We start from the raw sequence: 23,344 nt of genomic DNA, 5'->3' as shown, positions 1-23,344 counted from the left end.
TGGGGTTTAAAGTCTATCCACCAGCAGTTTGTCAGAATTTGAGACCGACTCAGGCACTTCTGATGAACCATGAGAGTGTCTCTAATTCTCCTTGGCCGTCAATAAATAATACAGCATAAGACACCAGAGGCTCCTGAACACTTTTTTCCTTCCTGACCTCACTATTGACCTTTGACTTCAGCAATTTCTCCACAACAATTCCCACCATGATCAAGCACTTGGTAACAGCAGCAAGGAAACACTTCCTTTAAGAGGCAGAAACCTCGAGTAGAACCCAAGTCACGATGGCTACTGGATGCAATAATGACTGCAATAATTTTATAACTTGTCTTCCTTGAAATAACAGCTTCACTATCAGTTTGATGCTCAATTGACTTGTAATCCGGCAAATGGTGCCTCTGTCATTCCCATTTTGAGCCCTTTACACCTGTTCTTGCACCATGTAACTTTGAGCTTTGAGCTGATTTGTGGTCTAACTGGATCATATTTTAAAGAGAAAAATGTTCTCTTTTTCCTGACAAGAGAAAATCTTGGACTGACTTTTAGTCATTGGCGAGAACAGCCAAAAGACAGCTGGGATTCTTCCTGTTGGACCAGTAAGTCATATTAGCTGACTGCTATGTTTTGTGTTGTTGCACTTACTTGTTGTTCGTCTGTTATCAAAGTTGTTGGCTGGAATCATAAGTAATATAAGAAATGTATATGTATAGCTAACTACATTTACCACTGTGGTGTAAAAATAATTTGAAAAACAGAAAAAAACTAAACTTAACTTAAATGCAATTTTTATTTCTGTAAAAATGAAATGTACAATAAATGCTTAACTTGGCATAACATTCAAACTCAAAACAATAAAAGTGTCAGAAAAATATTTCAGGTTATTTCTTGTTCATAAAATATCAGTAATACTCATGTATACTCTTTAAACATATACAGTGTAACAAAGGCAACGTGATAATATAACACTGTTTTTTTTACACTTCTCACATAGAGAAAATGTTTGTTACGAGTCAGTCAGAGTCATTTGCCACATGGAGATTGGACTGTGTCCGGTACAGGGTCGTCCCCCCAGCACCAGCATCAGATCAGGCAGATGCTGGGTCATGTCTCTATCCTCCTCGTTGAGCAGGTCCTCGTCTGTGCATTGTCTCCTGAAAGCCTTGTTTTCAAAGGTCAAACAGTTTTCAATTCGGTGTGCGTCGTTTCCCATCAAGCACTCTTTGCTGTTCACCAGTTCTGAGGATTCTGTGAGTGTTTTTCTCCCGTAGCACTTGTCCGGGCTGAACGTCTCCAGCTCTATAGCTACTTCTGATCCCAGAAAAGTGAGTGGGGCAGGGAAGCACTTGTTCTTGAAGGGCTTTACTCTCCCGTCCAGCAGCCTGGATTGGAGTCCTGAGCTGGAGCAGGGGGTGCCGGTGTTGGATTTGTAGCTGGGTCCTAGCCCGGCGCAGCAGTGGTGAATCTTGTCTGGGGGGCTCGAGCCTGGGAGTGTGGCAACCTGCCCCCAGGTCTGAGTGGTGAAGTTGTACCTCCACAGGCAGTTGTTTGGAGAGTTCTGGCTCTCACCTCCCCCAAAAAGAAGCATACTGTCCTTGTAGGCCACAGCTGAGTGGCCCATCAGTCTGGACGGACCGGACCTGAGGAAAAACAACCATAGGGGGTGTCAGCGGAAAGGAACACAAAACAAAGTCTATTGTGTTTTAATGTATGTAACCTCCAGCTGTGACAGTAAACTACATACTGAACACATACAACAACAAGCAGGTTAGTTGAACAGTACAAATGACAGTGATTGTTGTACAGTTTGTCCTCATCTAGTCCACACAGGTGTGACAGAGCTGTCACTAAGGTCATTAACTAACTTATTAAGGTAAAATAAGTAAAGTGAGAACATGGATAAATCTAAATGGTGCAACCTCAGTTGAATGTTGAAGTGAGGTTGGGTAAAAACATACGCAGATGATGCTTTCACTTTTTTCAGTTAAAAAAAGGTTTAAATACATAAAAAATGTCTCACATGTATGTACTTACTTTAACTTTTCAAAAAGCATTTGTTATTTTTCTGTTATTTAAAGCAGTGGTTCCCAGACTCTTCCATGCCAAGGTTCCCCAAATAAAAGATGTGTTTAAAAACCATTGATAATGCTACAGCAAAATATATTTCTTTACTTTTTTACTGATGTAATATTAATTAAATTTGTGTTTCAGGTCTTGCATCATTCCATTAGATTCAATATTTCTGTTTTCTATTTGAAGCATTGTCAGTTTAGTTTAATAACATTCAACAATGTGTGTGTGTCCCTTTTTAAAATTTGAATAAAATCTGGTTTAATTCTAATGTTATGGAATTTACTGTTTATTGGTTTCTTTAAATAGATTTTAATGATATGAGGTTTTCATGTCTTATGGTGCGACCATCGATCGCAATAAATGTATAAAATTCAAAAACAAAATATCTAATTCATGTGGCTGAAACATTATTCACTGCTTAAGTGAATGTTGTATTTTAAACATGTATGCATTTTATGTGATTTACAGGAAAAATTAGTCTGTTATTACATTATTACTGAGAAATTGTTTAGGACGTTCAGATGATGAATACATTTCAAGATAAAATACATCAAAAATAAAATAAATCACATAATATGAATTTATATGAATTTAAGAGGATGTTTTTTTTCCCCCCGACACATCTGATCTGAGCGATCAGTGCACCAGCGTCATTTCTATTGGTTATTGCGACAGCCCTTCCCTTCTCTGCCAATCTGTCTTTTGTCTACCTGTTTTTCAGATACGTGGTGGGTAGGGCAGGGGATCATCAGTGCCAGCTAGGAACAACTGGGCCCAGTGTTTCCAGTCTATAAAGCCTTGTCTGTTATTAACCGTCTCTCTCTTCCTCAATGCAGGCACCCATTTGGTTGTTTTCTTACATTTACTTTGTTTCGATGCACCTCTCTCACCTCTTCCCTCTGCACTTCTTTCAGACCTTTCAAAACTCACCAAAACTGTCACAATCACCAACTTTGGTTTGGTAAAAACACTTAATCCACACAGTTAGAGGTGAAAACATTCTGGCTCTACATGCTGTTTTTCCCCTATCGCCGGCCTCTTTGAGCTACTGGGTTAGCTCATTGGACGAGAGTCTGTTGCTGCTCTCACTTGTTTCTCAGTAATGGAGCATTAAATTAGAAAAATAAACACCTGGACTTTGAAACCAATATATTTTATCCAGTCTCCCAACCCTGATTCCAATACAAATAAATATCTCGACTCTTTGTCATGCAAAATATCAATCAACACCTTCTCCATGATCCTGCACGTTGACATAAAGCTCTCAGCTGTCAGTTTCTACCACATCGTGGTCAGACTCCTTGTAGTGTGAGGAAGCCCGAGCTACACAAATAAGACCAAGAGTCACAATACAGCTTTTAATATAATAGTAAATAATAATTACTAATTACTTTACTTTTTTCTATATACACACAAGGCCATTTATCTTTATTGCCGCCTGACAGCCTCTTCATGTCAGCGTGTGTCAGCGCAGCACTGGCAGTTGAAAACTGACCCCTCAGCAGGTGTTGAGTCATTCAGTATTCAATATTATCCAAAGAGGATCACGTTCCCTTTAACAAACAGCTTATGAAGTGAGCTGGTGCAGACAGCTGATTCTGACCTGGATTCAACTTCATCAATCATAATAATACCAGTATAATGTTACTGTGATTAAAAAAAATAAAAATAAAAAAAAAGTCTTGCTATTTAAAGAAAATTGCTGCTTTTGTGGATTTGACGCTGACAAGTTGACACACATGTCAAGATGCTGCAGCTGTATGGGCTTACAAAGAAAATAAAGGCTGCAGATGTTTCACACCCTACCAGTTTGTAGTCCTCTGTGTCACAGATTGGAATGTTAAAAAATGACTGAAATGATCAATCAAGTATCCAAATAATTGGTAATTAATGTTCCTCTTTATTGACTAACGTACACATCGACAAATTGTTGCAGCTCTAGAAATAACTTTAAAAATCAAGTCAGGAGTGTTAACCGTCTAAATCATTTTCTGATATTCAGTATATATTGAACACAGCAGAAATCCTCGAGGAAGCATCATCGAGCCAGCATCAAAGAAACAGCATGTTGCAATATGAATACTATATTTAGCTGTGGAGCGAAGCCGAAGGGCTTTGCCCAAAGGGACAAAGTGACAGATGAAATTACTACTCACTTGTTTTTTAGGGAACTCCACATGTGGTTGGTGGAATTCCACGTCCAGAAATCCCTCTGCTCACGCAAGCCTTTCAAGCCCCCGAACAAGTACATGCAGCTCTGGTAGGCCATGGCTGAATGACTGTGTCTGGGGCCTGGGCCTAATGAGCTCTGCTGAGAACTATTCACCAGGGACCAAGTCATGGTACCTGTCATGAATATAAACACACATAGATAATTAAAGCACATACTAAAGCTGTGGGGGTATTCTCTGCAGAAATGTGTGTTTATCACAATTCACAGAGGCACCTGAACTTGATGTTACACAATCCTCGCTCGCCATTTGTACAACATAGCATGTGCCACAGAACATGCTGTGCATCCGAGTTACATTTTAAAAATTACGGCCATGGTTTATGCGTGTCTTGTTATCAGTAGAAGTGTTTTTTATACCCAACGTATGCTCAGAAAACATGAACTTGAAATCGAAAGAGGCTGTCTCTGTTTGGGTCATTTTTGTCCCCTCAGTTTATCTGCACTGCACAAATGGCTGATAACATGAATACTACAACAGATACAAGTAAGAACATTAGAATGAGTGCATCCACGGGTAGCTTTTTACAAAAATGAGCGCATTACACTGGAGCAAAAGCAACTTAAACTCACCAAAATCCAAACTCCAAAAGTCCTGCGAGGATCCTTTCATGTCTACGAAACCTCCGTACAGCAGCATGGCAGAGCCGAGCACCACGGCACTGTGTCCTTTCCTGTTGGTTGGCATTTCGGTCTACACACACGGACACACATCTGTATTTACTGACAAACCCAGGACTCGAGTTTCGCAAGCATCTTCAAACTATCTCAGTCTATTCTATTTCTATATTATATTGTTTAGGTTACACAGAGCCTCCAGGTCTGATGCCTGCCTTGATTTGTCTGTCAGTGCACTGACTGCATTAAAGCACTAATCAATGAAATGCTTGTTTGTTTCTTGATTTCCGCTCAGTACTGTAACCGTACAGTCTACACTGTAACCTACAGCCCTTCAGCCTGGCCGGCTATCCCTAATGATGCTAACAAAGCTGATGTCCTGCTACTGGTTCCAGGGAAACTGATGCTGACACATAAAACAGGATCATATTCCTGTATCTGATAACTTCAGTACAGTACATTCAAAAATTCAGTTATTCAGTCTTATGACTATACAAAACACCTTCTTTTGTTGTCAGTAGTCTTACTGACAACAAAAGAAGACAGAGATTTGGCAAGAGAAGGAGAAAACGACAGCGGTTTCATATCATGGCTCCAGATTGTTCTCACATAAAGGCACTGTACCTGAGGGGAGCCTGTCTTTCTCTGGTAGTGCACCCACTTCTGCTTTGCTGGAACACAAACACAGGAAAATGAAACGAAAGTAGAGCTTAATTTAAAAAAAAAAACAAGCTAGAGATGAATTATAGATTAAAACAATGATGATAACGTATACATCTTGTAATCTCTCAGAATGAGCCCAAAAATAGAAAAGTGAATGTGCTAGAAATGGTTTGCATACGTTATATTTGAAGTTGGAAAGGCCTTAAGAAACCCAGAACAAATGGGAACACTCTTTTGACTTTGGACTTCTATATGAGCATTTCATTTTTATTGTCAGTATGTGCAGATTATTTGAATCTCACATATTTTGGTATATTTTAGCTGTTCAGTGAGACTGGGGTTGAAAAAAAAGCAGCAAACCTGAACTGGACATGCAGGTTGCTTTTATATGTTATTTGGGGTTAGTCCTTTAATACAAACATGGACAAGAACAACAATAATAAAAAACATTATTTTATACTGCACAGTTGAAATCTTAACAGCACAAACCAAAATCAGGTAAAAGACATGATGACACTGATGTGAGGGAGACAGAATTAAAGCTGTGTCGTACTAGGTCGAGACACAGGAACCGACATGTTGTGGTATTTTTAGAGCAGGAAGCCAGGCCTGCTAGTGTGTCTCAGCTCCAGGACATTTTAGCTAATATAGCACACAGTGACACAGCTTTTTCACATAATCACATGTCAGAATATATTACTGTTCCTTGTGTCTTTGTTTAAACATATCATTTGGAACGTTTCCGTTTTGTTTAAACATTTAAAAATGTCAGAAAATGTAAATGAGAAACACATTTTCTAAAGTTCATGAAAGCTTTTTCACACAGCTGAACTATGGTGCTGAATATTTTCACCGGGGTTTGGAGATCTGAAACTGGAATCAACATGCAACAACAGGTTTGTGTCTACCCAGGCTTGACAGATAAAATCCAAACATCGGCTGCCAATAATAGTTGTAACACGCATGCACCTCTGCAGTGAGACTTACCAATGTCAAACACCCAGAGGGGACATCGCCACTTGGTGTATGCAGAATCCAGTAAGCCTCCAAACACGTACAGGAAGCCCTGAAAAGGTCAAAGCTGAGAATTATATTCTTGACACACTGACACACCAAGCTGTGCATTTGAAGCAGTGAGTTTGTACCTCATGCGCCACCATAGAATGCTCCTCTAGTTCTTCTGGGGCAGCCTCCCCGGTGCAGTTCAACTCCGTCCAGTCATTACACACTGTGATACACAATTATATGTTTGATTAGCTGGGGATCAAACCACAACACACTTCCTAACCTTTCTTTTCTAGTAGAGTAGTACCAAAACAAACTGAACAATAGTTGCGTGTCCAGCTCTTACCGACACTGTACCTCCAGAAGTCCCTCAGACAGCTGTTGTCTCTTCCTCCCAGGATGTAGACATTTCCATCGTAGCTGCAGCAGGCGTGTTTGAAGCGGTCACATGGCGACTGGCTGCTCTGGGGGAGCCGAGTCCACAGGCAGGGACTACTTTGACTCATAGCTTGTCATTGGACCATTTCCTAAAAGAAGAAGCAACAAGTGTTTGGAAAGGGTGCCAATGTCTATTTATCATGTTGTAGATGAAGATGAGGCTATGTACGATTGTTTACGCCTCCTGTGATCGAAACATTTCCAATAACTCCATTGTTTGTTAAGTCCAAAATTTGATGTACATGATGTACTTGGTAAAATAACATTATTCACTGCCAGGGTTAATATAAAAAATAAAAAACAAGTCCAAACGTCCTAAACAAAACCAACAAACTAACTACCTTTTACACACAGTTTGCCTGTGAAGACTGTGACCTAAACCAGAGCTACTAGGTTAAAAATACATGTGAAGTTAGAAGAGGTAGCTGTTAAATCTAAAAAAAGAAAAACTTCTTTCTGATTTTAGTTACACCTGATGTCTACAAAGCATTTATGTTATGTTACTAACAGATACTATCGGATAGGACTTCTTACTGGAGTGGTAAGCTGGGTTCTATTACATATATTATAAACATACAAAGATAGCAAACTAGCCCCATAACATGAATACTTTTTTATTACACTGGCGTACACAATTTTTGTTGAGTCAGGTCTGACAGCTGTTTTTAACTAACTTCTGGGTGCGGAATCCAAAACTGATCTCAGTTTCTTCTCTATCACGTCAAGTTTTTGAACTATAGATCTCAGTTTCTTCTCTATCACGTCAAGTTTTTGAACTATAGGATCCTGTTTTCCTAAAAAATATGAAAAATACTGTACTTAACAGATATGTGCTTATTTTCACTAAACAAAAGTAACAGTCAATGATCTTTTTGCTCTCGCCAAACCATGGGGATACCAAATGCCAACTTTTCATGTGTTCCTTTGGTCCACATCCGTAAACTCTCGACACACTGCTTGCACACTTTGTGAGGGGGCCCATGGCTTGTCTTGATCACTTTATATGCTTGTTTGACAAATGCACTGATGTTTGCTTTCCTCTGACTTGGAATGGTGAAACTACCACAAATATAGCAAAAGTAGTCAGGGTTGTTTAGGCATTTACGACGAGAATCAGCATGCCAATTTTAGTTTTAATAAAATTCTAATCTAATCATAAAAATCTAACTCAACAGAAATGTTTTTTATCAAATTGTTCCCCAGTGTTATCTATCATATTATTTATACATTGTTTATTTTGTTGGTTCACAATATTACACTCATGGGTGAGCTTTACGGTCATTATTGGCACAGCTGTGATGAGGTCATATTAGTTCTTATATTAGGAGAATGATAAATGGTAAATGCCCCATTGTCTATTGTCTGCTTTTATTACCTTAGACTGAGATTCTATTAAAATGCATGTTGTCTATTATGTGGTTAGGACCTTGGTGCAAGCACCTCATCGTGCCAGTGATGACGGTAAAGCACACGCTCTTGTGAGGCATCGGTCGATCTGCGTTTGCATCAGAGTTATTTTAAAGATGGCCTCGGTCTGCTCCTTTGAAACCGCCTCCTGTGGCCGGAATCCAACACATAGTCCACAAAACAACTTCCAGAAAACCTTGCTCAGCACACCATAAACCGCTATCACGCTGAGATAATGACAGTCAGGTGCTTTGTGACGTTATGGCTCTGAGGCCAGGAAGAAAAGGCTTCCAGAAAGAGTGTTATCCCTCCACACCTGGTGATACCTGCTGTAGCCTTTAATGATAAGGCTGGCATAAGTGTGTTAGCAGGACAGTGGTAGTTGTTATGGTGATCTCATCTCCTGTGGGTGCTCAGCTGGGACTCACAGAGCACCTGACTGCCATAGAAAGACTGTGAATTAAAGCTCTGGGGAGGAACTCTCTGAACACAAAATGTTGTTATACAAGAGGCGACCCCTCTGACTACAATCATGATTATTGATTTCTATATGTTTTTATTGATCGCATTTGTCACTTAGATCAACACTGACAGTGATCTCAACTCCAGTCAATATTCTGATGCTGTCCTTTACTCTTTTATTTCCTTATATCTTATCTTAAAGCTGCAGTGTGTAAGATCTGGGGCCTTTACTTTCAGAATAAGGCTGACATGGACACACGTTTTCATGCATGTATAATCACAGAAAAATAGCAATCTTTTTTTTGTTTTTGTTACTTAAAAATGATCCTTTTATATCTACAGTACAGTGGGAGAAGAGGGTCCTCTTTCATGGAGGCCGCCATGTTCAAACACCACGTTTCTACGGTAGCCCAGAACAGACAAACAAAATAATAACTCTAAACAGTGTTGTTTCTCCTTTACACTAGGAAGGTGAGGGTGATGTGAGGAGATAATATTGCAGTGATTACTCCACTAGATACAACTAAATTCTATACACCGGACCTTTAACTGTTTATTTATCTACTTATTTTTTCTTTAATTCTGATATTTTGTTACTTATTTTTATTTTGTTGGGCCTGATGATATAAAATATTAGGGCTGCTCGATTATGGAAAAAATCAATATCACGATTATTTTTGAGTTTCACAATGCATTTATTCAGCATTTCTCTCTATTTCTCTCAAAAAACACTTTGTTATTGATTCTTTATGCAAAATAATCAAATTGAAAATACATTTTGGCTACAAATTTGTACTTTACAGCTGTTTTGCAATGTATAAAGCATTAAATCAATAAAATAAATATACTTTATGGAACATTAAATAAGGCATAGAAAAACATAAATGTATCCAAAATAAACTATGGATCCAGCTGCTCTGCAAATTCTCTGTATTTATAGAACAAAATAAATATAATAATAAGCATAAGCATCAATAAGCAATAAGCATCTTCTTGAAACCCTCACCCTCAACGGTATTAATGGGTTGCATATCTTTAGCTAAGAAATATCCAATGGCAGCTGTTAGGCCCTGTTTACACGTACATGGGTATTTTAAAAAACAGAGACATTTCCCTTCGTTTGTACCGATCTTTTACATGCAAACACAGTGAATTCGCCTCTGAAAACGAAAAGTGCGACCAATGTGTACCTTTTGCTATGACAATGATCATAGAAGCAAGCCGCCCATAGGCTTGGCGTAGTTATGATGGCGCTCGATGGTGTATTTATGCGGGCTGATGTAAACGAAAACTTTTTTGAAAACGATGCTATGTGCGCGATGTTACTTTGGAAAACGGAGGGAGGGAAATATTTGTTTCTCAACATACCCGGCTATGTGTAAACGTAGCCTAATGTCTTGTGCCTCTCCGAACTTGTCGGATAAGGAGTCGCATTAAACAATGTGTTTGTGATCAATGACTGAGTTTGCGTTGACGTCTTGCTGGTTGTGGCACTGGCTTTGTCTTTTTGTTTCTTTATTAATTCGTCGTGAGTGACTTTGTGCTTTTGTTTGAGATGGTTGAATAAATTTGTAGTGTTACCAAGAGGAGCAGCTATTACCTTGTAGCAAATCTTGCACATTATGTGCTGCTGCTTCTCGTCGGATTCTTCTTATTCGCTTTCAATCTCGCTCACTGTTTTTGAACACCAAGCGACACACCTCCTCACTCTTCAGCTGCGTTGAAGCTGTTGTTAGTCAGCGAAGCCGCGTGAAATGGAACGTATTGTGCATGCGCGTCTCTCAGAAATTGTGTAATGAAAAGTGGAAAATAAAACGTTTAAACTCGATTATATGATTTTTGAGATCGTTTGACAACAAAATCGAAATCGTGATCAAAATTCGATTAATTGCACAGCCCTATAAAATATGCACAAAGAGTAAGGACATTCGTGTTTGGTAGGTTTCTTCTTTGTTTTAAGAATGCTTCTTATACCATTGGAAAGGCTGATTATTTCCCTTTTAAACAGTGCCACATTTATAAGGAACACGCATTTGTGGGATGAGCAGCAGAGCTGAGTATGTGGGATGCGCCCATGAAAAATTTGCCAAATCTCTGACATTTCCAAACAGCTTTTCTTTGCTGTTGACTCTTGATTGGATGATTGAAGTCATTATTTGCAACTTAACATTCATTTCACAAACAGATGCTTGGTGATGTGTCTATGTCGTCTTTTTGTTGGTGAAAATAAAAAAGAAATGTGGGTCACCCTGGTGGAGTGTATGCCCCACGCACAAAGCCTGAGTCCTCACTGCAGCAGTGCAGGTTCAGTGCTGTTTTAGAGTGTTGTAGCATTTGACATTTAAAGAAGCCATGACTGTTTATGAAGACTGACATAAAATGGACACATCTTTTGAGAAAACTGATGACTCACTTCAACAGCTTTTTACAATCCTCAGGATTGTAGTCAGGCAGGGTGCTCTCCCATGATCTCTTGGTAATTTTCCACATTACAATATTTATGACGGATGACTTTTCCGCAGTGACATTTAAGATATCAGCTGCCGCAATGTTCTCCGCTCTCTCTTCACCCTGACGAAGCTGTGGCTTCCCCACCACATCTTATCAAAGCTCTGAGGTCATGACCTGTCTTGAAGTACCACACATACCCCCACCTTGTCCAAACGCCTCATTGTTACTCGTATAAAGAGCGAGCTCGTTTTGTTTGTTATTAGAGATAAAAATCCTTCCAACAATGAAAGTGATTGAGCAATGCGTAAAACAAACATGATGCTGAACTGAGAAAATTAGAGAAATATGTAAGAAAGGATCAAATAAACATTGACCTCAGTCAGTCTTTAAAGTGCATTATCACAAAATCCACTGGACTTATCTGATGACTTCTGCGGTCGGAGAGTTTCAGAGTCGGAGTAAAGTCATCTGCTGCGAAATGTAGCTGCTGTTAGCTAATGTTATCTCCGTTTGTTAGCCGGGCTGTGAGCTCAGAGCACCAGGGGGAGTGTTAATGTTTGTATCACAGGTGTTTTAGACCTAGTACGTAATATTATGCAGCTAGTATAATATTACGCTCCCTTTCTACCTTTAAAAAACTTGTAAAACCCTTTCTGTTTCGAGAATGCTTCCCTGCCTAACAAAACTAACAACTACCCTATCCTTTACACCTTTCTCAGCTTATGTCCTCCTCTGTAAGTCGCTTTGGATAAAAGCGTCTGCTAAATGCAATGTAATGTAATGTAATGTAATGTAGCATCAGTTATATCACAACTGGAGCGTATTTGTTCTTTGCAAGAAGATGCTCCCAGTTGGTTTCGGCGAAAGTTTGACTGCATTACGCGGTCTGATGATCTGATCTCACGGTGAACGGTGAAAGATCATCCAATCACCTAGCCTCTATTTTTAAAAACTCACCGTCTGACACGATCAGGTTATAAATGAGGCGGATTAAAGTGTCAACAAGAACTGAAACTAAGCTTTTTGAATTGTAAGAAGCATCTATTATCTGCTTTTTACATCAAACCAGGCAATCAACTGAATGAAATAAGCACGATTACGCAACGACACCCAACGTACGAGAAGCTTTTTGTGCCCTGACATGTCACAGAGAAGCTTTTAGAGAGTTACATGCACTGAATGCCTGATGCAGGTCGGTTCATTTAGATATCAGGATCAGCTAGATCAAAGTTTGCTCAGGGTATCAGAGAGAATCGAGACTCATTAGATGTGCCCACACCAAAACCCGTTGGGACTTTGGTTGCAACGTTGCAACTTCTATTGCTTCATGGATTTGACATGTATTTACATGTTGTTGTTTTTTTCTGTTTTTGAAGAACGTGTCATCACTTCATCACTTTAGTCTGAGTGATAACTTTAACTATGTTAAATCTAAGTTAAGCAGGATGAAGTGATGTGGGAAAAACATATCAAATAAACACAATGACACACAAACCAAGTGCCTTCTCTGTTCTCTGTCATGTTTTTTATTCCATTCAAAGAAGTTTGGTGTTTGCTGTGTGATGATAGAAATCTGTGTTTGGGTCTAGTTTTAACCTGTGTTTGAAAAGGACTTGTATAATTAAGTTCTACTAACTTAATTACTCACACTTTCCTTTAAAAACATGACTTAAATGAGCTTTTTTCTTTTCGTTCTCTTGCATTAGTGACTGAATTAGGTCAACGTGTGACTTTCTCCCGTCAAAGTAAACTAACTAAACGACCTTTAATACGCATAATTAATAAGATAAACACACCCTCCGTCGTCTTGTGAATGGCATGCCAACCTCTTCAGGGAGGAATGCGACCCATTAATTTAAAGCTCAGTTACCAGAAAAACATCAACGACGGTCATTCAGCTGTTTACTTGATAAAAATTCATGTACGTGTTATGAATATGTTATAACTCTGAACTTTCGCGTGAGTCAGTGTCTCAGCCTGACGAGTTTAAATTCAGTTTACAAGTTGTTATAACGGTAAATCTGAGGAAGAAGAAGAAGAGGAAACGAACTTTTCTGTCGCCTCTTCACCGACTGCAACGTTATCTGGTGCACATAATACACGAGATAGATTATGTTTCAGTGCTAAAATGTGTTTACACTCTAACAGACATGATTTCTGAAATAAACTTGTTTAAAAAAACAACGTTTCGTTACTTACGACGCTGCTCCTCTCCGCCTCACTGTTGCCTCTCTGTAAACTAGTGATGTGTCGGTCGCGAACGAGTCGGTTCAAAGAGCCGGCTCTTTTAAGTGAACGATGGGAGCCGGCTCCTGTCCGTCCACAAGCTGTTCTTTTTACTTTTCTTTTTTTTTAAACTTTTCTCTTTAGGAAAAATACCTGCAGGCACTGCGGGCATTGGCTACGGGTGTAACGTGCATGCTGTGGAACCAATCATGTGAGGATTGACAAGGAGCATACCACCAAGCGGGGAGGGGCGGGGGTAGCAGTGCTGAGACCATGACAGGAGACAAGAGGAGGGAGACACGCTGAAGGAGAGAGGAGTGAAGATGAGACAGGAGTGTGGTGCAAAAATATATTACTTTTTACACTATACCAAAAACATTTGGGTTTTATTTGTCCAGATGTCAGTGGTGGGCATTAACAAAGCACTTGAGTGCTGTTATTTATTTTCTCTTTTTTTTCAGTACTTTGTGTGTGTGTGTGTTTATATAAATATAAAAAAATAAAATGTCAATAGCTGTCCTTTTTTAAAACTTCTATGCTTAGGTTTTTATAGGCGTTTCTATCTGCTTTGTGTAGCAGAGTGGTTCTTCAAGCAAGTTAGTGCATTCATTGGGTGGTTTCAGGGAGTTACAAGGGATTTTACAACTGTAAATGCAGTTGGCTACAGCAAATTATTGAAATTCAAGTGATATATGCGTTCAAATACAAATCACAAGTAAAAACAGCGCTAATATTGCCTGAATTATAAAAGTTAAATGAAGAGCCACTTGGGAGCCGAAAGAGCCGGCTCTTCTTGGTGAGCTGAGCCAAATGATCCGGCTCAAAAAAAAAGGGCCGGAATTCCCATCACTATTGTAAACTAGCCTCTGCTGCGTTCAAGGTCTCCACGTAAACTGCAGCTTCTGAGTTGAAAATAAAAAAATAAAAATAAAAAAAGAGGAAATTAACCATGGCGTAATAGCACGTGACGTCACAGAAGTGGAAAGTTACAAAATTGTGGCACCATCCCCTCCCTACACTATCCAGTCTTCAATATAAATTTCAATCTGTACAATAGTTTTGATAACTAGGTTATTGATCTCATATATTTTATCGAGGTTTCAGTACAGCTATAGGGCATTACATTATAGATGGTTTTTAACCCTGGTGCATCTAAATGTGTCAATTTATGAATCCAACTGTGTGTCTCATATTACTACAGGCAAATATCACTCAATACAACTTACTGGTCTTAACTCCTAATTTCACCTTCACTAGTCTCCTCACTCTGGATGATATACACCCGTGCTTATATAATATTACCATAAACTAGTCAGACCATAGAGACTGCAATGCATTTTCATAGATCAATATTACATTGAGAACTACTTTGTTGTACTTGGCTCTCTGCTTAATTTACCACACGTCTCTTTGTCTAGTGGGACATGTAAAAGGCTCATTATAAGGCAACAAAACATAACTATTCTTATTTTCAGGTGATTATATACTAATGAAAACACAGTTATGCATATTTCATTTTGTTCCTGCACTGCTCTGTGAATAAATCTCCCTAAATCTGAACCTTCTGACAAATGTGCTGGTTATTAACATGCAAAGTAAAAATGTTTATTAAGTGGACAGTGTTTCTGGGTCTGAAAGAGCCTTGAACCTGCATTCTTTATAATGAAGTGAAATAAAGTGAAAAAGTAATCACACTGAATGTAATCTTATGAGAAAATTGTCTACTTTTCATTGATTAATTACCTCAATAAACATGTTCCTCGTGAATTAATGACGTCAGTCTCGTGTGTCAAGTCTTCTTCCATACAGCATGCTATGTCTTTGGAAATGATGGTCCTATTCAGCGTGAAGGGCATACTTTAGGGTGTGGCTATGTGATTGACAAGTCATTAATACATTGTGTCCTCAGGCTGTCAGTCACATTCATTTAAGATAGAGGTGTAGGAATTTGCCAATTCAGTACACACTCCTCACACATTAATCCTGGAGCTCTGATACTTTACACACTGGTCTTTCACCAAGGACCCGCTAATCTCACTGACATGTCCCCCAACAGTAGACCTGTTCAGTGTCCTGCCCACTGCTCACTTATTGTCAGCCTGCTTCACCTAAGCAAGGCACATCACCCTGATGCCCTGGGAGAGCCTCTCCCACTCACCCTATACCCATGGTCAAGCCATGGTGGAATTACATAAGTGCTGTGTCTTATTGTTGTCTTATTGTATAGTCACACTATTTTGGGTACACAAGTGTGTTCACACTGTCAATTATTGCAAACGGATCGTGCACTCGACTCAAAAAGTTGAGTGTTGAATGCTGAAGGGGTCTTTATTTTGGCTAGATACATTAGGAGAAGAAGAGGGACCACGGGCCAAAAAACAAAAACAAAAAAAAGGTGAACGCCGTGAATACTGTTGTACATATGTTTTAAATGTTAATGTTTTGTATTTTAACAACCAGATGTCGGTGATAATAAAAAAAGAAGTAAAAGCAGTAAAATGTTGTGATCATCATTTCCAGAAAGTGCACAACAGGTGAACTGAAGCAACACTATCCTGCTGAGACATAGCAAAGGTCACCAAACATCAGGAACCAATAAGAATTATAAAGGAGCAACCTGTCTGACCTGCAACAATAAATTTCATTTAATCAAACACGGTATTAAAATTGAAAATATCTGTGTGGGTGGGTCATCATGGGTAATTTTCAATCATGCTTGTAGTCAAGTGTGAGAATTCCCAGTATTTCAACAGTAAGTGAAGGCAGCTTTATTGCAGTCCTCAGAAGGAGGGGTGTGTGTGTGAAAGGCAGGGTGTTGTGTTGGTGTTGGTAGAGATCACTCTTTAAGTGTGTCTTTGACTCAGCACTTGAGTTATGGCACAGACAGCTGAACACGTTTATTATCACATGACTTATGTAGTTTTCCGGTCCCAGTTTGGACTTTGAACAATTGTAAGAATTATTTGATGATTCAATATGTTGCAGACCTTGAACTGGGACTACGTGTTCTGTAAATGTTAACATTTTACTGCATTACTATAGAACAGTGATTCTCGTCTGTTTTTTTCTCCTGACTAGTGTAAAACATTTTTAGTAGGAACAACACTGCACCATCATCGTCTGATTTATTAAACAACGCTCTTGTAACTGAAAAAAAAAGCTAAAATGCTACATTTCAAATGTTTAGGATCCATCTATTCTTCTTCAATGCAATGGATGAGTGTATTAGTGTATTCAAAATACAAATATTGAATATAAAATAGTTTATTGAACTCACATTTAGAGTTTTATTGAACTAATTAATTATGCAGGACTGATATTTTTCAAATGAACATTTTTTAAAAATCGCACATACCCCTTCAGTTGAAGGGGTAGCCACCAGACACCGGGCAGCTGTTGGACATGCTTTCTCTCCTCATGTTCTGATTCATAATCGTAAACAGATGTAACACTGTGTCATCCCGTTAAATCACATCCTCAATTACATGAAAAGTACTGAGCCCTGTAGAAAATGAATTGGCTAAACTGATAAAATGTATCAACATCCAGATGTACATACTGTATGTACAAGAAATATTTGTGAATCTCTTTGTGGGTTTTCTTGATGTTTAAATACAACAAGAAATATTTTGTGTATAATATTTGTGTGTTCATCCGATGTGTGTTCATCCGTACCCAGGGGTCGTAGGAATTCTATTATGAAAATATTATCCTTATTATCACCTTAACCTCTGCATCAAATAAACACATACAACATAAAGTTTAAAAATATTAATATGTTTATTTTGAGAAAAATACATTATTTCAGAAGGCACACTTGTAAAACAGTGGTAAACAGAAAAGCACAGAGGTTTTGTAAAATATGTTGTTTCTGTACAAAGTCAAGAAAATGCAAGCTTTCAATAGACAAAGTAAATTAACAGAATTCTGCGTTTGTCACATTCTCACAACACAGAGCACGAATAAATTAAAGTACGAGTATCATAAATATACTGCGATTATGACATGATATGTATATCCATGTTTCCTCAGTTCAGACATGTATATAAAACTAGCTTAGGTCTTTAAAACTGCTAAGAATCAGCTGTGCTCTGCAGAAACTGAGCACTTTATGAATCTCTAAACGTGACAAGACCCTTACTTTTATTTATCCACCAGCATAAATGAGGTATAGAAGAGCTGAGAACGTGCAACAGAAATTTGCATCAGGGACCAAAGTGCCAAAGCTGGCGTGTAATAACCACTGATTTTATCTGCTACATGAGAAAAGAGAATAAGGATACAAACTACATAAAAACTATTATACTATATATGTCAGTGGATTAGACAGCTGTAAAACATGGGCTGTCCAATATGAATATGAAGGTTACATATCTGCATTCAGTTGTAAATATACGGACACACAGTTAATCCACATAAATGAATTATGTAGACATTAATTAAATAACATGGGCGCAGCAGAATTCATGACAGAATGAGGTTTTAAATAATTGTGTATGAATAAATTAAGGCAAGGAGGCTCTAATATCTGACTTATGCAATATAGTGAGAAAGTCATTGTCTCCCCTTCCGATGTTAATTTTTGGCCATTCTGGGAAAGACACCTCCGGCCTGCAGAGTGCAGTGTGTGTTCACAGTTGAGTCAGGCTGTGGATGTTCATAGTCCAAAGTCTGTGATTTGCAGGTCTGTAATCTCACAGCTGGGTGTTCTTGTTCGCGCTCTTTTCCTTCTCTCCGCTGTTGGCGTTCTCATCAAGCTCAAAGGCACTATTTTCCACAGCATAGTCCTTCTCTTTTGCTTCATTATCGCCACCTTCCAAGGATGGAGCCTCACTGTCTCGATCAGGTGAACTGATGCCAAATGCTCTTTTATATCCCTGATATCCTGCAGAGGGAAAAAACAAAAAACATGAATTGAGAAATTCATGCCATGAGTCATGCCATGTATCTTTTAAAACAGAAATGAACCCCAGTGTAAGTTAATATGCCTTTTTTTCTGTCATTATTGTTCTTCCAGTTAATTGTTCTTGCTTGGCAACTGGAAAATCTTTAATGGGATGATTAACAATGCAACAACTGAAGGGAGTTGTCCATGGGGAAAAAAAGGTAGATTTTCATTGAATTATACAACCTGTATCAAGGTCAAACTATGCGTAATATGGCAAAAACCAGGAGGTACAGAAAGCAGCATGGGCAAGGTTGCAAGCATATACTAGCTGCAATGGCTAGGGGCAAACAAAAGCATCCTGAAAGAAAAAATTATACAGCTCCTTATGATAAACTTCATTGTCATAACATTAATCATTGTCCTTGAACTCACTGCAGCCAAGCAGCATCCTTCTTTCTCTGTTTGGGTCATTTGTCCTTGCGATATATATGTGTGTGTGTGCCTTAAAGAGGGTGAAGCCGCTTCAGCAATACAATCACCTATGAACTTGTGTACTAATAGGTTAGCATAGATGCTTATGATCGGTGAAAGAAAAGCCAAGAACAATACTGAAGTCTTTCTGTCTTCATGGAAAGGATGTTTTCGCTCTCCTTGTGACTGGCTTTGTTAAGAGTTTTACTACATTAGTCTGTTGGTCTGATTGGTTGGAATTTGCGTGAAAAGAGTCTGACTTTTTTCCAAACAGTTTCCAATGATGATGATAGCTACGTATCTGCCTGCTAAATTCTCACCTCCCACAGTTATGACTGCCACCACCAGCTGGAAGATGCTGTAGATGAGGGGGAACGCAAACATGACCTCCAACTCATCAGGGCTAAAGGACAGCTGGACGATGGTGCTGCACAGCTGGGAATTCTGGAAACCAGTCTCCAATGCGATGGTTCGACATCTGAACAAAGCAGGAAATTATGAAGTAAGTAGATGTATTAGTAGATGTGCTTGTTGGTGCAGCTTCATGATTTATAATTTGTATTATAATATACTAGAGTTGCAGTGGTTTACTGATACCATGGTTTTCATACAAGGTACATTTACATGTACTTATCTACTGTATCGAATTCCACTGTGTCAGTGTTAGCATGAAGCCGTGATATTTTTGTACCATGCAAATCTCATACCATTGCAACCCTATAATATACATTTGGCAGTATGAAAACAGGTGAAGCATGCTATGACAATAAAGCAATCAATATACAGACTTTATATAACAAAATTACTGTATGCAAACATCAATACAATGCTGTCAGCCTACCTGTGCCAGGGTTGACCCGCAATGCGAGCCAGGATGAACCCCAGGCTGAAACCAATGAAGGGGTAGATTGTTCCAATGATCCATAGGGAAGGAGCTATGGTCCAGGAGGACTGGTAGAGAATTCCTCCAACCACAGCGATGATGATAATAAGAGCAAAGCCTGCAATGGACCCTATCTGTGCACAACAAACACAGGAATTGTTAATGGATAAAGTCATGAAAAATGTCAAAACAAATCTCTATCAAATATTAGAATCAACAAAAATCGGAGGTTTAGAAGTTATTTTTTCGATAAAATTATCACATGCAGAGTAATCCTACCTTAAGGATCTTTTTTGCTATGTGGGGCCACCTGCGTTTAACGTAAATTCCCAGAGCAATTGGGACAAGAAGAGACACTAGAGTGATACCTGAGGACACACAGAATTCATATTGGTTCATACAGTAGAACCTAGAGACACACACAGTCAAACAACAAGCATTGAGACCCTTAAATTAGAAGGTCGCCCTACAATTCATACAGATATCTTCTTAAGTTTAAGTAATCAACCATTAGTCGTCTACTCACCAATACTGTCATATGGGATCTGGATGGTGTTGCTGGAAGTCCAGATGGAGGTGTAAATGAGCAGACAGAGAGGCATCATCCCCAAGGCCATGATGGAGGAACAGGCTGTCATACTGATACTGAGGACGAAGTGAATATGGACAGTGTTGGTCAAACAAACTGCACACATATTATATGTGATAGTTAAAAACGGCACCTGCTGTGACAAATATCCCACTTTCTTGCTCATAGGTGCCCATTTAGGCCCAATCATTAGCCCATACTGTACACAGCAGGACACAAAATAATTCCTCATTTAGTCCCCACTTGTAACCCATGTTAGTCTCATTAGCAACCCACATGGGTACACAAATTTGGGTCCTATATGGAGCTATTTATTACATATTTCACCTGAGCACCTAGATATCACATTAGTTGTCTAGTTAATGCTGCTATACAGTGACACTACCCTGTAGAAACATGGTTACATACTGTATAACAATGCTAAAAAAAAATCCTAATAAAAAGAGACCCATCCGGTGTAGGTGGACAGGTTTCCAAATAGCTAAATCGTCATCCAAACAACATATCGTTACCTAACATTAGATGATATTGCCAACCAGTTGGTTTCTTACCTTAGGTCCATGTCTCCATCCAGCCAGTAGCAGATAATGTTAGAGCCGGTGCCTCCAGGACAGCAGCCCATAATGATGATGACAATAGCCTGCACAGGCAGCACCTGGAAGGCCAATGACAAGGCAAAAGCTGTGAAAGGCATGATGCCAAACTGGCAGAGGAAGCCGATGAAGATGCCCCACGGTCTCCTAAGATGGCCCAACAGCTTCTTGGCATCCACGGTGCAACCCATGGCGAACATGACCATAGCAAGCATTACGGTGAGCACTGTGCTCAACACAAGGCTCAGGATTGCATTGAAGTTGCTAGGAGGAGCAAGGCAGTTTGTGCCTGAGCAGACTGTGGAAAGAGAGTCGCAGACAGCGGGCATCGTAGTTGTCGCCATTGTGGACGTTGTAATGGGAGAAGAAGAGGATAATCGGTGGATCCCAAGTTGAGAGAAGACTGGAGGAAAGATTGTAAAGCTTCTTAAAGATTCCACCAGACTACTCCAGCTTCTCCTTCTTCCTTCTGATATCCAAGAAGATGGTAGCGACAGTGACAACAACTGGCCCTTTATCATTACCCTGCTCGGGCCAAATAAAATTGGGAGGGAAACAAAAATCAAAAATTAACCAATACTTAATGTTTTATGGGGTCAGTGTTCAGAAGCACATGCATATAAAAAGAGACTCATTTTGAAATGTGAAGAGTGATTGGACCAACCTTTATTGCCCTTTAGCGCTTTAGCCTTTTAAAACTTTATTGGATACCTATGGTATGCAGCATCATCACCCTTCAATGCCAGTAAGGCAGGGAAGATGCTTGTAGTTCTCCAAGACAGGGCACATCCTGTATGTACACTGAATTCTTTGCACAGTGCCTATAAAAATTACCCCCTTTGACCTCAAATCATACAGTGGATTTAATCAGGATTTTCTTACATCATTTAATATAAAAGTTATAAATGGCAAAGTAAAAGTATTGAAATTTGATCTTGAGTCAAATATCAAACACGCAATAAATGATTGTTAAAGTATACTCTGGCAAAAAAGGTCAAACAGGGCATAGCACCGCAAAAACTGTTTGAGAAGACGCTGACTGAGTTAAATGACTGTGATGGAAGCCCAGGAGATTCTGCACTGTTTATATTTTCTCTTTGTTTTTTTTTAACTTTTAAAGTATTTGCAAGTGGGCTCAGTCCTTGCTGCGGAAGCCCAGGGTTCAAATCCGACCTGTGGCTCTTTCCCGCATGTCACATTCCTGTCACTCTTCAGCTGTCTCTATCAAATAAAGCTTGAAAAGGCCAAAAGTATTTACAGGTGAAAATGTATTTTTAAAAATTCTTACTGAAAATGACTCGTCCTGGAACGGGCAAGACAGAATCCAGACTTCAGTTGAGTCCAAAATTTGTGGAAGAATTTGCTGCTAATTTGATTGATATTATAAAGAAGTTAAAGCTATGTTCAAAAATGTAAGCTAGACCTCTCTACACAGGCTGACAGCTGTAATGTCTGACAAAGGTGCATGTGTTAAATATACATTTTAAGGGTGTGAATACTTTTCATTTCATTTCATTTAGATCTGTTGGTAGAGGTTTGATTTCCAATGTGACATTCAAGTAAGTGTTAAAAAGTAAAAAATCTAAATTATATTCATGCTAATTCAATATTGTAAAATAATAACACATAAAAAAGTAGGAGTGTGAATTTTCATTGGCACATGTTGCACATGCAAAGTGGGGAAACAATAAAAAAGTGTCATAAAAAATCTCTTTATTCAGTTGCATCATAATGATCTACAGCTGACACTCATTCTCTGTGACTTTGATGTAGTTTGCTAAAAGTCAAAGAGTTCATCAGAGTTGCACATAAACTATAAAAAAGTTATAACTCTGTTTGACTGGTTCTGTAATCATCTGATTTCTTCAAAATTGGGTTGTTCTTACCTTCACTGGGTCCTACTGAAGAGTTTATGTCTGCCTCTCTATTTATGGAAGGGGTAATGCTTAACTGCAAAGTTAAAGGACAACCAGTCAACAGAACAAAGAATGTATATTTTGTTCACAAATAAAATGGCGTGTCTGCTGCATTGTCCCATCGGTCACATTTTGAGATGCATGCAATAAAATGGAGTGGACACAATAAAAGCTTTGATGTCATCTGTACAATTTAATGCAGTCCAACATTATACCCTGCAATTTACACAAGCTTTACAACACATAAAATAAAATTGCTGAGACTGTGCCAGGTAAGTTCAGTGAGGACCCTAACGCAACAGAAGATAAAGAGAAACATTTGTTTAAAGTTATTTCAGCCTCCTAAAGGGTGCACAGCAAACCATTGGTGTGTTGTACATGATTACATGATGCATTTTGTTGACTAATTCAATGTATGGACATATAAAAATACT

At 38.9% G+C, this 23,344-nt stretch overlaps 2 protein-coding genes across 2 annotated transcripts; both read right to left on the bottom strand.

Moving 5' to 3' along the window:
* Positions 1-768: 768 nt before the first annotated feature.
* Positions 769-13,699, bottom strand: klhdc3l (kelch domain containing 3-like). The gene is made up of 8 exons (XM_010756970.3): positions 13,544-13,699; positions 6,933-7,113; positions 6,727-6,809; positions 6,569-6,647; positions 5,543-5,589; positions 4,874-4,994; positions 4,227-4,416; positions 769-1,637 (listed from the first exon to the last, which is right to left on the bottom strand). The coding sequence occupies exons 2-8, from the start codon at positions 7,090-7,092 to the stop codon at positions 1,004-1,006; spliced, it is 1,314 nt and encodes a 437-aa protein (XP_010755272.3). The 5' UTR covers positions 7,093-7,113; positions 13,544-13,699; the 3' UTR covers positions 769-1,003.
* A 3,687-nt stretch (positions 13,700-17,386) lies between these two features.
* Positions 17,387-21,835, bottom strand: slc10a2 (solute carrier family 10 member 2). Its single transcript, XM_019260401.2, has 7 exons — positions 21,659-21,835; positions 20,953-21,519; positions 20,339-20,457; positions 20,092-20,180; positions 19,771-19,946; positions 19,250-19,407; positions 17,387-18,455 (listed from the first exon to the last, which is right to left on the bottom strand). The coding sequence occupies exons 2-7, from the start codon at positions 21,513-21,515 to the stop codon at positions 18,265-18,267; spliced, it is 1,296 nt and encodes a 431-aa protein (XP_019115946.1). The 5' UTR covers positions 21,516-21,519; positions 21,659-21,835; the 3' UTR covers positions 17,387-18,264.
* Between the last annotated feature and the right edge of the window lie 1,509 nt (positions 21,836-23,344).

This window comes from Larimichthys crocea, chromosome I (genome assembly GCF_000972845.2).
Source record: "Larimichthys crocea isolate SSNF chromosome I, L_crocea_2.0, whole genome shotgun sequence".
Taxonomy (NCBI): Eukaryota; Metazoa; Chordata; class Actinopteri; family Sciaenidae; genus Larimichthys; species Larimichthys crocea.
The sequence above is the reverse complement of the archived record's forward strand: the minus strand, read 5'-3'. Positions and strand labels throughout refer to the sequence as shown.

Bases quoted from the DNA above. Each gene is read 5' to 3' on its own strand.
- klhdc3l (XM_010756970.3), bottom strand. From the start codon at position 7,092: ATGAGTCAAAGTAGTCCCTGCCTGTGGACTCGGCTCCCCCAGAGCAGC. The intron at 5,590-6,568 runs GTAAGTCTCACT...TTTGTGTTCCAG, and splicing joins CCTCTGGGTGTTTGACATTG to CAAAGCAGAAGTGGGTGCAC. The intron at 4,417-4,873 runs GTGAGTTTAAGT...TATTCATGACAG, and splicing joins CTTTTGGAGTTTGGATTTTG to GTACCATGACTTGGTCCCTG.
- slc10a2 (XM_019260401.2), bottom strand. From the start codon at position 21,515: ATGATAAAGGGCCAGTTGTTGTCACTGTCGCTACCATCTTCTTGGATA. The intron at 20,181-20,338 runs GTGAGTAGACGA...GTGTGTCCTCAG, and splicing joins GATCCCATATGACAGTATTG to GTATCACTCTAGTGTCTCTT. The intron at 18,456-19,249 runs GTGAGAATTTAG...TTCCCTCTGCAG, and splicing joins GGCAGTCATAACTGTGGGAG to GATATCAGGGATATAAAAGA.